General features: G+C 40.8%; 1 protein-coding gene across 1 annotated transcript in view; it reads right to left on the reverse strand.

Annotated features, from left to right (window-relative positions):
• LOC103198375 (phospholipid-transporting ATPase IB-like) overlaps window positions 1-13,935 on the reverse strand; it is a 320,073-nt gene that overhangs the window by 160,267 nt on the left and 145,871 nt on the right. Inside the window, exons 18-20 of the mRNA XM_042781173.1 lie at window positions 7,624-7,792; window positions 3,516-3,699; window positions 1,225-1,335 (exon numbers count right to left, since the gene is read on the reverse strand). Of these exons, the coding sequence (XP_042637107.1) occupies window positions 1,225-1,335; window positions 3,516-3,699; window positions 7,624-7,792 (464 nt within the window). The remainder of the gene's footprint in view (window positions 1-1,224; window positions 1,336-3,515; window positions 3,700-7,623; window positions 7,793-13,935) is intronic.

Genomic DNA, 13,935 nt, shown 5'->3' on the forward strand with positions numbered 1-13,935 from the left:
CTCTGGTGTTGGCTAAAGATACCGAATACCGGGACTTTAGAAGAACAAACACATCAGTCTTAGAAGAAATAAAATGGAAATGCTTTTGAGAAGTGAGGTGGGTGTTCTGGTTCCCTAGTGCTGCTCTGACAGGAACATACCACAAATAGGATGGCCTTAACAAACAGGAGTTTATTCTCTTACAGTTTGGCGGCTTTAAGTCCAAGTTCAAAGTGCCAGGCTCTAGGGACTGAGTGAAAGCCCCTCAACCTTGAGGTTCAGCTCTGCCTCCTGCTCCCAGCCCACTGGAGCTGTAGGCGTTTCTTCACTCAGACAGCTGCTGGCTGCTGAGACTGACAAACCCAAGATTGACAAGTAAAAACGCACAGTCCTGATGTTACCAAACCACATGGCAGGTCACCAATTTAATTCCATTGAAAGTCCCAAGGTCAGCAGAACATGGCAGGCTGCTGAACAATGACACGGCTACATGCAGGGTTCAGGTGAGTCATTAGCTAGAGACCATTCCCCAAGACTTCTTGTATACAGGAAGCAGACCACATCCCTAAGGCAGCTACTGAGCTGCTCACAGTAGATTCCACCATGGAGTTGATTACCAGTGTCATCATGGGGAATACTACATCAACTGCCCAGTCACTCAACCAGCCCAGCCAAGATGACACACAGACTGAACTACCACAGGTGGGTTAGACTCTGTCTTGCTCACTTTGAGCACATCCTCAGGAAAGACCAATTGCTAGAAAAAGACGTCCTGATTGGTAGAGCAGGGAGCCAATGAAAATGAGGGAAACCCTCAGTGAGATGGACTGACACAATAGCTCCAACAATGGACTCAAACTCACCAATGACCATGAAGATGGTGGAGGACCAGGGAGGGTTTTGTTCTGTTATCCTTAAGGTTGCCATGAGTCAGTGCCCACTTGACAGTAACTAAAAACAACAACAATAGCTAAAAGGGCTCAGATCTTTCTGGGGTATTTAATCACTGGAAGGATCGAGGGCAGGCAGAGATGGACCCCAATTCCCACCAGGCTATTCTTACCACAGAGCACATCAATATGCCATCATGACGTCATAGCCTGATCTACTAGACCACCTGTATGTGAGCAAAAACTTAAAGCAGGAACATGTAACAGAAATGTATGAAAAACTCTCATATTACCAGGTCTGATGTCAAAGAAGATCAGAGAACCTCAATGAAAGAAAGTTCATGTCCTTTCTTACCTCAATAACATATAACACCATGTTCTTGTAGAAACAGTACAATATGCATTTGGTCACTCGAATATAGTTCCAAGATCCATGAACCAACAGAAGCTTCTCCAAGTAACTAAACTAAAAGACAGAAACAACAATTGATTCAAGTTCAAAGTACGCTACTCTTTAGTGACAAAAACACACAAAATGGCATTTTCTCAGTATTTCAACCCTCAGCAGGTCCCAATGTATGGAGTACAACACAGAAGGCAAGCAGAACAAAACTAATTCTGCAGACAACTGACACGGCAGCCCACTCCAAGGGAACTGTGGAAAGCTCATATAATTATCTTCTCTGAAAGTGCAAACAAACACAGATCATAGCTTTTATGCTCCTAAATGGTGCTTCAGGAGCTCTGGTAGCATAGTGCCTAAAGCACTTGACTGCTAACCAGAAGGCTGGCGGTTCAAATCCACCAGCCACTCCTCAGAAGGAAGATTGGGCAATCTACTTCTGTAGTGATACTGCCTCGGAAACCCAAGGAAGGGTCGCTATGAGTTGGGTCTAACTCAACAGCACGTAACAACAACAAATGGTGCTTCATTTTTTTAGTTGTCCTGTGCATTTTATCTGATACACATTTAGGAGCTTGGTCATGAGAAAGGATAGGATTATTTAGTGAAAGGGACATCATAGGAGAAACAAAAAACTCAGGCCCACTCAGTAATCTTTCTGGGTCTGCTGAAGTAACTAGGAGCTCTGGTGGCATAGTGCCTAAGGCATTTGACTGCTAACCAGAAGGCTGGTGGTTTAAACCCACCAGCCACTCCTTGGAAGGCAGGTTGGGCAATCTACTTCCATAGTGATACCGCCTCGGAAACCCAAGGAGGGGTCGCTATGAGTCGGGGCCGACTCAACAGCACATAACAACAACATAAGTAGGGAGCTCTGGTAGCGTAGTGCCTAAGGGATTTGACTGCCAACCAGAAGGCTGGCAGTTCAAACCCACTAGCCACTCCTCAGAAGGAAGATTGAGCAACCTACTTCCATAATGGTACCACCTCAGAAACCCAAGGAGGGGCGCTATGAGTGGAATCAACTTGATGGCAGTGAGTTTGCTTTTGGTTTTTGGTTTAACATAAGATATACTTTATTGTTATTATTATTATTACTGTTTATTGTTTTGCCTCCCCTCCATGATGGCAGGAGTCCCTGGTTGGTGCCAACAATTAAGCTCTGAGCTGCTACCCAAAAGGTTGGTGGTTCAAGTCACCCAGAGATGCCTTAGTAGTAAGGTGTGGCAATCTGTCTCTGGAAAGTCAGCCATTGAATATTCTACATAGCACAGCTCTACTCTGACAGTCATGGGGACACCGTGAATTGGAGTCGATTCAACAACAAGGTTTCCTTCAGTAATGATTGGGATGACAAATCTAATGGACATCTCCAGTCCCCCAGATCATGAGCCTGTCTCTATTTGTCGATTAAGAAACAGGTGTATTAATGGGAATTTCCTTTAAGATGATGGAAATTTTGCCCAGGAAAGATGGAAAAGGAATGCTATTTAGGGACCATTTCTTGGTTTAGGAGCTATCACTTTACAAATGAATAAAAGATAACACTGCTTTGGTGAGCAACTTGCTTGGCTCCTGATTTTAGGATGACCAAAGGATGGCAGCTGTTCCCAGAATCAGTTCATGGCAGCTGTGCCTGGCAATTGCCACGGTCATACACATGATGTACACACATGATATACACACAGGGCTATAAATCACTGGACCACTTACTCGTCTTAAATGCCTGACAAGAGACAGAGCCTCCTTAAAAAAAAAAAAAGGAAATGGAGAGACTACATGTCTTAAAAAACTGTTTATCAAGAGACACCACAAAGCAAAACACATGGTAAATATTTGGAGAGATTGGAGATTTAGAGATTACTATTAGCAGGGCTATAGATTCTTGGTAGCACAGTGGATAAGGCTTATGGCTGCTAACCAGAAGATCGGCAGTTCAAACCTACCAGCTGCTCTGCAGGAGGAAGATGAGGCAATCTACTTCTGTAAAGATTTACAACCTTGGAAACCCAATGGGGGTTGCTATGAGTCAGAATCGACTCAAAGGCAGTGGATTTTTTTTTTTTTTTTTAATATATAGATTCTTGGTGGCAGCAGTTTGGCCAAGAAAATCTTTATGTCAAAAGTGTTTAAGAGAAAACTAGAGAGAATTCCAAATGTGCTGACAGGCTCATACAAAACGTCAGGGTGGAGGGGAGGCCTCCATCAAAGCCTGCCTGCCCAGCTGCTCACCCGGCTCTGACCTGGGCGATGGCATAGTCCGAGTTGTTGGTGGCCTGCATGCCCTCGTTTCCACTGATGCCCACGCCCACGTGGGCACACTGGATCATCCCCACATCGTTGGCCCCATCGCCCACAGCGAGGGTAATTGCGCTTACATGACTCTTGACCATTTCCACGATTTCAGCCTTCTGGAGGGGAGATAATCTAAAAAGAACACAGAAACAATGACCTTTCATTTTGCCTCACGTTGTTCTAAAGTCTGTACAGGCTGTTGTTGTTGACTACCACTGAGTTAGCTCTGACTCATGTGACCCACATACAACAGAACAAACGCTGCCCAGTCCTGCACCGTCTTCACAATTGTTGCTCTGCTCAAGTCCACAGCTGTGGCCACCACGTATTTTGAGTGCCTTCCCATCTAGGGGGCCCACCTTCCAGCACTATATCAGATAATATCTTTTTCTGATCCACAGAGCTTTCATCAGCTCCCTGTCAGAAACAGACTGCTAGGCTTTTCTTCCCAGTCTGGAAGCACTACTGAAACCAGTCCACCACAGGTGACTCTTGGTATTTGAAATACCGGTGGCATACATTCTAACATTGTAACAACACTCAAGCCACCACAAGTACAACAAACTGACAGACAAGTGATGGACTCTACATGCCCCCCCAAAAAACAAATCCACTGCCATTGACTTGATTCCAACTCATAGCCACCTCCATTGGGTTTCTGAGGGGGAAAATCTTTACGGAAGTAGATGACCCCATCTCTTTCCACGGAGTACCTGCTGGATTTGAACCATCACCCTTCTGGTTAGGAGTCAATTGCCTTTGGCACTGTACCACCAGAGCTCCCTACTACACTCTACATGTGTTGTTGTTGTTATGTGCTGTTGACTTGGACCTGACTCATAGAGACCCCTGCTTGTGTTTCCGAGGTGGTATTACTATGGAAGTAGATTGCCCAACCTTCCTTCCAAGGAGTGGCTGGTGAATTTGAACCGCCAGCCTTCTCATTAGCAGTCAAGTGTCTTAGCCACATTTAAATGGCAATTACTCGGCCCTATGGAAAAATTAGCAAAATTGGTAAAACCCTAGCTAGATTGATCAAGGAGCACAAGAGAGAAAACCAGAGAGAGAGAAAGACAGAATACGAATTACCAACATGAGGAAGGAAAGAAGGAACATCGTCATGGATTAGATGAATTGAAGTAATAGTGAAAAACTTTATGCCAACAGATTTGAGAACTGTGGACAATGGACAAATTGAAAGACACACAAGTAACCAAAACTGAATCAAAAACTTCAAACTACGTGCTAAAGAAATTGAATTATTAATTAAAAAAACCTCCCCACAAAGAAAATACTAACCCCAGATGGGTTCAACAGTGAATTTTATGAAACATTTCAGGAAAAAATAATACCAATGCTATAGAAATAATTTTTTAAAAATAGAAGATTAAAAAAAAATACTTCTTGATTCATGTTATAAGACCAGAATGATCCTGGTACCAAAGCCTGTCAAATACAATGAAAGAAATAAAACCAGACAAATACCTTTCATGGACATAGACTAAAACCCTTTAATAAAATGTTAGTAGGATGTATAGAAAAATAATAAATGAAATCACAAAATTTTAAAGCCATGAAGAAATTCAGAGACAGTCTGTTTTCCATCTGTGCCACCATACTTTCTTTAAGCTAAACATTTCAGCTAAAAAATATCCCACTACATTATTAGTCGGGGCCGACTCAATGGCACATAACAACAACACCACCATTAAGTTGATTCTAACTCATAGCAACCCCACTGGGTTTCCAAGTCTGTAAATTTTCAGGGAAGCAGATTGCCTCATCTTCCTCTCATGGTGCAACTGGTGAGTTTGAACTTCCACCCTTCTAGTTAGCAGCCAAATGTCTTACCCACTATGCCACCAGAGCTCCTTAAAGATTTCAGCTAACTGCACACCAAATTGTTTTCATCGGTTCAGAATATAGTTCAGTGATGGATTTCAATTTTATATTCATTCACTTTTACTGTTCATTTAATGCAGACATTTAAACTTACAGAGTTAGTAGGTTGGTAAGAATATAAGGTACTGAAATACCAAAACCTAGATTACTGTGCAGTGGTTAAGTCATTGGCTGCTAATGGTCAGGATGGGGAGTTGAACCCACCCAGTGGCTTTGTGGGAGAAAACCCTGGAGATCTGCTCCTGTAAAGATTACAGTGTAGGTGACCCTAGGAGGCAGTTCTACTGTCACGTGGAGTCGCTACCAGTCTGAACTGACTCAACAGCACCCAACAACCCAAGATAATTGAGAGTTAGTATCATGGTTGTGTTTGGCCAACAAGGAGCCCCAGAAGACACTAGAAGGAGGGAGGAGTGTGAGGTCACAGGAGTATTCTGGTTTCTCTTTGTAATGTCTTCCCCAGCTGGTGTGTCTCTCCTGCAAGTCACTGCTCCCCTAGAGGCATCCAGCGCTGCAGGACTCTCTCCTTTCAGTTCCGAAGGACATTTATTTCCTCTTATTCCTTTGTAAATGGACTCTAGGGTCATTTCCACCTTTTGAATATTGTGAATAATGCTGCTATGAATCTTTCAGTTCTTTTGGGTATATACCAGGAATGGAATTGCTGGGACTAAGGCGGATCTGGTGGCGTAGTGCCTAAGGTATTTGACTGCTAACCAGAAGGCTGGCAGTTCAAACACACCAACCACTCCCCAAAAAGAAAATTAGGCAGTCTACTTCCGTAGAGATACTGTCTCGGAAACCCAAGGAGGGGTTGCTATGAGTCAAATCGACTCAACGGCAGTGAGCCGAATTTTGGAAGATGGATTTGAATTCAGCTTTATAACATTTGCAACTCAAAGAGTTCTGACAGAAGACTAAGTCACAGAGTCCTGAAGACTGTATTGAAAACATGACGAGTCGGAGTCCAATAAACACGGAAGTTGCTATGTTTTTAAACTGATGAAGAGCAAAGGGACATCTAACTAAGAAAGAGATTTGACGTTTTCTCTGCTTCATGGATTGGAGAGCATGCTCATAAGAATACTTAGAAGTCTGAGGTATAAATATGTTTTAGCTGTTGTTGTTATGTGCGGTCGAGTCGGACCCAACTCATAGCAACCCCTCCTTGGGTTTCCAAGGCATTATCATTACAGAAATAGATTGCCCAACCTTCCTTCCGAGGAGTGGCTGGTGGGTTTGAACTACCAGCTTTCTGATTAGCAGTCAAGTGCCTTAGGCACTACGCTACCTAAGCTCCTCATGTTTTAGTAGTTGTTCCATTTTAACATCTTGAGGAGAAACTCCTGTATATTAATAGTTTCTCAATTCCAGAATTTTTGTATATTATCTTCATTGTAGATTACCTGCTTTTTACAAATCAAATTTTTGATGCGTACAAATATCTATAATTTCATTCTTCTCCAGTATCAGTGGATGCTTTTGAGTTGCATTGTTGGTGAAGAATACTGAAAATACTCTGCCAGAAGAATGACCAAATCTGTCCTGGAAGAAGTGCAGCCGGAATGTTCTTTGGAAGCAAGAATGGCCAGACTTCATCTCACCTCCTTTGGTCATGTTGTCAGAAGGGACCATTCCCTGGAGAAGGTTATCATGTTTGGCAAAGTGGAGGGTCAGCAAAAAAGGAGAAGGCCCTCAATGAGATGGACTGACATGGGGCCTGCAATGATGGGTTCAAGTGCAGCAAGGACTGAGAGGACAGTGCACGACCGGGCAGTGGTCTGTGCTGTTGTACAGGGTCACTATGAGTCGGAGCCAACTCGATGGCCCCTAACAACAACTAGGTATCAGAGGATTTTTTTTTTTTCCAGATTTTCCCCCCACCAAAAATAAAATGAGGGCCTGTATTCTTGCTGAAGACTTCTTTCACTTTGTCATAGGTCAATAAACAAATCACCATTAAAATTAGAAACTGCTTTCTAGCAATTTTTGGCAATTAAATTTAAGCCTTTTTACTTCCGCTTAATCACGTATTTTCCCAGCAAGGAACTTCTGCCTCTGGCAAAACTTATATTCTATTGCCAAGGTGATATTTTCTTGACCTAAGCAGTATTAAATATAGCAGGAAAAGTACAACAATGACTATGTTCTTACCTACAACATAATACTGCTTTACATGAGAGGGCCAAATTTATGAAGTTCCTCTTAATTTCAAAGGGGAAGACATACTTCAATGTTTCACCATCAATAATTAGAGCCAGGTCGTTTTCTTGACCTAGCAAGGTTCCGAGATCATCACAGTTCTGATTAATTGCTTGTTGTGCTGCCTAAAAGAGAGAAGGGGGAAAAAAATCTCTTCATTTTCCTCATTTCTAATAGACGTGAAAAGACTTCAGAATCAAGATGGTGGATTAGCTATCTGTTGGCCTTATTCTCTTCGAAAACATCACTGAGATGGGATTATAAAAGTGTATCAGTGATACGAAAAGATGTGGGAGAGTGTTCGTCATCAGGGAAAAGCAAACCAAAACCAGAAAGAGGGCTATAATAAAAAAAAAAGAAAACAAGTGTTGGTGAGAATGTGGAGAAATGTGAACCCTCGTACACTATTATTGGGAATGTACAATAGACCAGCTACTTTGGACAATAGTCTGTCAGTTCCTAAACTGATTAAACATTGAGTTATCATATGACTGAGTAAATTCACTCCTCCGTGTAGAATCCAAGAGAAACAATAGCGTATGTCCGGAACACCCATTTTTATTGTTGTTGTTAGGTTCCGTCAAGGTGGTTCTGACTCATAGTGACCCCATGACAGAAGAATGAAACAATTCTCAGGCCTAAGCCATCCTCACAATTCTGCTATGCTTGAGCTCATTGTTGCAGCCACTGTGTCAATCCATCTCACTAAAGGTCTTTCTCTTTTTTGCCAACCCTCTACATCCCCAAGGGACTGGTCTCTCCTGATAACATGTCTACAGTACATGAGACAAAGTACATGAAACACTCATGTTAAGAGCAAAAGTATTTTCAGAAGGCAGGTGGTTCAAACCCACCAGCCACTCCTCAGAAGGAAGACTGGGCAATCTACTTCCATAGAGATATTGCCTCGGAAACCCAAGGAGGGGTCACCATGAGTCGGAACTGACTCAACGGCAGTGAGTTTGTTTGTTTGTTTCTAAGGGTGGAAAGAACCCCAGTGTTCATCAACTGACAAACAGATAAACAAAATGTGGTAGATCCATACAATGGACCAGCATTCAACCACAAAAAGGAATGAAGTACTGAGGCATGCTACAACACAGATGGACCTCAAAGATGTTATGTTGAGTGAAAGAAGCCAGACACACAAAAGGCCAAATATTATATGATTCGATTTATATGAATTGATTAGGCAAAACTAGATGGGGCAATCTACTTCTGTAGTGATACTGCCTCGGAAACCCAAGGAGGGGTCACTATGAGTCGGGTCCAACTCGATGGCACGTAATAACAACAACATCATAGAGCTAGAAAGGAGATTGTTTGAACCACCAGCCTTCTGGTTAGCAGTCAAGTGCCTTAGGCACTATGCTACCAGAGCTCCTAGCAAAGGAGATTAGTGGTTGCTTAGAGCTAGGGTAGGATTAGGGGGTGAGGTGGGTACAGAGAAGTGTTGGCTAAAGGAAGCAAGGTTTCTTTCAGAGATGATAAAAATGTTCTAAAATTAGATTGTGATGATGGTTACACAACTCTGGATACACTAAAAGAAACTGAACTGTAAACTTTAAATGGGTGAGTTGTATTATATGGAAATTATAGCTCAGTAAAGCTGTTTTTTAAAGACCGTGTAAGTAAGAATTAACGTACATCAATATTGGAGATTATGGAAGGGTACTAAGAGAAAAATAGAAATTCTAGAGAATTTTTTGAAAATATTTAAAAGACAAGACCAGAACAATGGAGGGAACATCTGCACAACTGAGGGCCAGGGTTTCTAAGAGAGAAAATATAGTTTAGAGATTCACCTCTCAACTTATGTAGAAAGTTTATGAAGAGGCCCTGAGTGGTGCAAATGATTAAGCACTAGACTACCAGCCAAAAGGCTGCTGGTTCAAAGCCACCCAGAGGCTCTGTGGAAACAGGCCTGGCAATCTGCTTCTGAAAGGTCGCAGCCTGGAAAGCCCTATGAAGCAGTTCTCCTCTGTGCACACGGGTTTGCCATGAGTCAGAAAAGACTGGATGGCAACTAAGAACAACAGGAAGTTGGTATGTTTCTAGAGATTTGTTCTCTTCTGATTTCTTATCTAATTTGTTGACATATGGTTGTTCCTGTCGTTGTTATGTGCATCAAGTTGGCCAACTCATAGTGACCCCTCCTTGGGTTTCTGAGGCAATATTTCTACGGAAGTAGATTGCCCCATCTTCCTTCCGAGGAGTGGCTGGTGGGTTTGAACCACCAGTCTTCTAGTTAGCAGTCAAGTGCCTTAGGCACTACCAGAGCTCCTATGGTTGTTCCTAGTATTCACTTAAAATCTTTTTTTAATTTCTGTAGGCTCAGTTGTAATGTCTCTACTTATATATCAAATTTTGGGTGTTTGGCTCTTCTCTTTTTGTGCTTTTTTTCTAGCAAAAGTTTTGTCAATTTTATTAATCCTTTCAAAAAACCAATCTCTGGTTTTACTGATAATCTCTATTGTTCTTCTATTCACTATTTCATCTGGCTCTGCTCTTTTTTTTTTTTTTTTTTTTCTCCTTCCTTCTGTTAGCTTTGGGCTTGGCTTTCTCTTGTTCTAGCTCCTCAAGTTGTAGGGCTAGGTTATTGATCTGAGACCTTTCTTCTTTTTTAACATAGCTGTTTACCACTGCAGGCGCTCTGGTAGCGTAGCACCTAAGGCACTTGACTGCTAACCAGAAGGCTGGAGGTTCAAACCCACCAGTCAATCCTCAGAAGGAAGGTTGGGCAATCTACTTCCGTAGTGATATTGCCTTGGAAACCCAAGGAGGGGTCATTATGAGTCGGGTCTGACTCGACAGTACATAACAACAACAACATTTACCACTGTAGAAATACGGCCTCGGAAACCCAAGGAGGGGTCACTATGAGTCAGAAATGACTCAACGGCAGTGAGTTTGGTATTTCTGGTATTTACCACTATTAATTTTCCTCTGAGCCCTGCCTTGTCTGTATCCTGTAAGTCTTCTGATATTGTGTATTCATTTTAATTCAACTCTAATTATTTTCTTATTTCTCTCTTGATTTCTTCTTTGACATACTGTTTTTTTTTTTAAATAGTATGTTGTTTAATTTCCTCATATTTGTGTATTTTCCAGTTTTCCTTCTATTACTAATTTCTAGTTTCATTCCATTGTGATAGGATAAGACACTTTGTATATTATTGTATTGAGACTTGGTTTGTGACCTAAAATAAGGTCTATCCTGGTGAATGATTCATGTGCCCTAGAAACAAATGCATATTGTGTTCTGCTGGGTGGACTATTCTATATGTTTGTTAGGTCTAGTTGGTTTATAGAATTGTTTAGTTCCTCTATATCTTTATTGATCTTTCCAAATGTTTTGTCCATTACTGAAAATGGTATATAGATAGTCCCTGACTTATGATGTATTCAAGTTACAATGAACTGCATTTATGACCATCTTTTTTTTTGTACATCTTATTGTTAGTAATCTATAGTACATACAATGTTGCAGCATGTAATTTGCTGATGTTATCATTCTCGTTTCAACTCCTAAAGACAAATAAAGATCAGATTTATAAAGATATTGGTAATAAAAGGCAATTAATAATGAGAAAACAAAATAGGTAATTTGCTGATGTTATCATTCTTATGTCAACCCTTAAAGACAAATAAAGACCAGCTTTATAAAGATACTGGTAATAAAAGGCAATAATTATGGGAAGAAAGAAAAAAAGAGGTTATTCAACTTACATCAGAACTGACTCAGGACAGAGTCACTGGAATGGAGTCCTGTCTTAAGTGGGGGACCAACTGTATTAAATTCTGAAACTATTACTGTAGAACTGTCTGTTTCTCCCTTCAGTTCTGTCAGAGTTTGCTTCACATATTTTGGGGATCTGACATGAGAGGCATACATATTTATAATTGTTATATCATCTTGGTGAATTGACCCTTTTATCACCTTTCTTTGTCTCTTATAACAGATTCTGACTTAAAGTTTATTTTGTCCGACATTAAAGTCACCAGCCCAGTTCTCTTTCGGTTACTATTTGCATGGATTATGTTTTCCATCCTTTCACTTTCAACATTTTTGTGTCTTTGCGCCCAAGATGCATCTCTTGTAGGATGAATGCATAAAGTTGGATCATACTTTTAAATCTTTCTGCTGCTCTCTGCCTTTGATTGATGCATTTAATACATTTGCATTCCTGGTATTTACTACTTAAGAAGGACTTATTTCTGCCATTTTGTTACTTGGTTTTTATATATTTTAAACCTTCTTTGTCCCTCCTGTCCTCCAACTATTGCCAATATTTCTGTTTTGTTGGTATTTTATAATAAGCCATTTATAGTCCCTTCTGCTTTCCTTATATATGTATTTTTAGTTATTTTCTTCAAGATTAGTATAAGAATTACATTTAACATTTTACATTTATCACACTTGGTTTTAACTGGTATCAATTTAACTTCAGTAACATACAAAAACTCTATTCCTGTTCCATTTGGACCCCTCTCACCTACTATATTTTATGTATCATGTGGCCTGTAACATACATATATGCATTTGTCATTATAAACTGTGAAGACCATAACAACTAAAATTACTAACCCAAAATACCTTAAAAGTGGTCCTTATACTAGCTCATGAAATCCCCATTAATGGAGATCTTTTTTTTCTATGTATTGATTTGAATTATACTCTAGTGTTCTTTCTTTTCCATCTGAAGGACTCCCTTTATCATTTCTTGTTAGGGAAGGTCTAGTGGTGACAAACTCCCTCAACTTTTCTTTACCTGGGAACATCTTACTTTTGCCCCCATTCTTTAAGGACATTTTGCCAGATATGCTATTCTTCGTTGACAGTGCTTTTCTTTCAGCTCTTTAAAAAATCTAATTCCACTGTCTTCTGGCCTTTAAGTTTTCTGAGGAGAACTGGCATTTAATCTTATTGGGGACCATTTGTATGTGACAATTAGCTTCTCCTTTGTTGCTTTCAAGATTCTCTTTATTTTTAGATTTTGTGTCTCATTGGGGATCTCTTTGAGCTTATCCTACTTGGAGCTTGCTGACATTCTTGAATTTTCAGATTCATGTCCTTTATCAGATTCAGAAAATTTTAAGCTATTATTTCTTCAAATATTCTTTCTGTCCCATTTGCTCTTCCATCTCCTTCTGGGATTCCTATGATGTATATCTTAGCTCAGTTGATAGTATCCCACATTTCCATTAGGCAGTTTTGCAGTCTTGAGCATTCTCTCTCTTTTTTTAAATTGTAGTTTAGATGAAATTGAAGAACATATTAGTTTTCCACTGAAAAATTTATACATTTTGTTTCATGACAGCTTGCAATTCCCTCATATAACAGCACTCTTCCCCATTTTCCCTTGGGTTCCCCATTTCTTTCCCTCCTTCTTTCCTGCCCCAAAACTTCCTCTTTGGTCTTGAGGAGTATATTCCTTACTGGTGTTATTATTCTCTTTATAGGCCTAACGTTTAGCTGGAAGAGTATCCCTGGACATGAGTTCAGTTCCAGGCTTAAAGGGTATGTAAAAGCCACAGTCTCAGAGATTCCACTAGTCTCTATCACACCAATAATCCTGGTCTTTTGTATGTTTTTGAATTTTATTCTACATTTTTTTTTGTCCCCCTCAGGCCAGGACATTCTATTGTGATCTGATCAGAGCAGCTGGGGAGGTAGCCAGGCACTATCTAGTTTTTCTGGTCTCTGGGTAGTGAAAGCTGGAGTTCATTCACATGGTTCATTAGTCCTTTGGAATAATTGTTTCCTTGAGTCTTTGAATTTCTTCAGTCTTCTTTGCTCCAGATGAGGTGAGAGCAACAGCTGCATCCTAGATGGTTGCTTGAAAGCTTTTAAGACACCAGTCACTACTCACCAAAGTAGAATGTAGAGCGTTGTCTTTGTGGACTATGTTATACTAATTGATCTAGTTGTCTCCCAAGACTGTGGCCCTAAGTCCCCAAGTCCAATGAGTAATTCCCTCAAGGTATTTGGTTACAGCTATGACCTTTCATACGTTTGCTTCCTATACACGCTACAATGTCCTTGGATGTATTTACTGCATGTTGTTGTTGTTATGTGCCATCGAGTCGGACCCGACTCATAGCGACCCCTCCTTGGGTTTCCAAGGCTGTCAATCTTCACAGAAGCAAAGCCCAAACCACACCTACTGGAAGCAAAGCCCAAACCAAATTCACTGCCATTGACTTGACTTGACTCATAGCGACCCCTCCTTGGGTTTCCGAGGCAGTATCACTACGGAAGTA

The sequence above is a fragment of the Orycteropus afer genome, unplaced genomic scaffold (assembly GCF_000298275.1).
Source record: "Orycteropus afer afer isolate SDZICR_OR568_19922 unplaced genomic scaffold, OryAfe1.0 scaffold00092, whole genome shotgun sequence".
NCBI lineage: Eukaryota > Metazoa > Chordata > Mammalia > Tubulidentata > Orycteropodidae > Orycteropus > Orycteropus afer.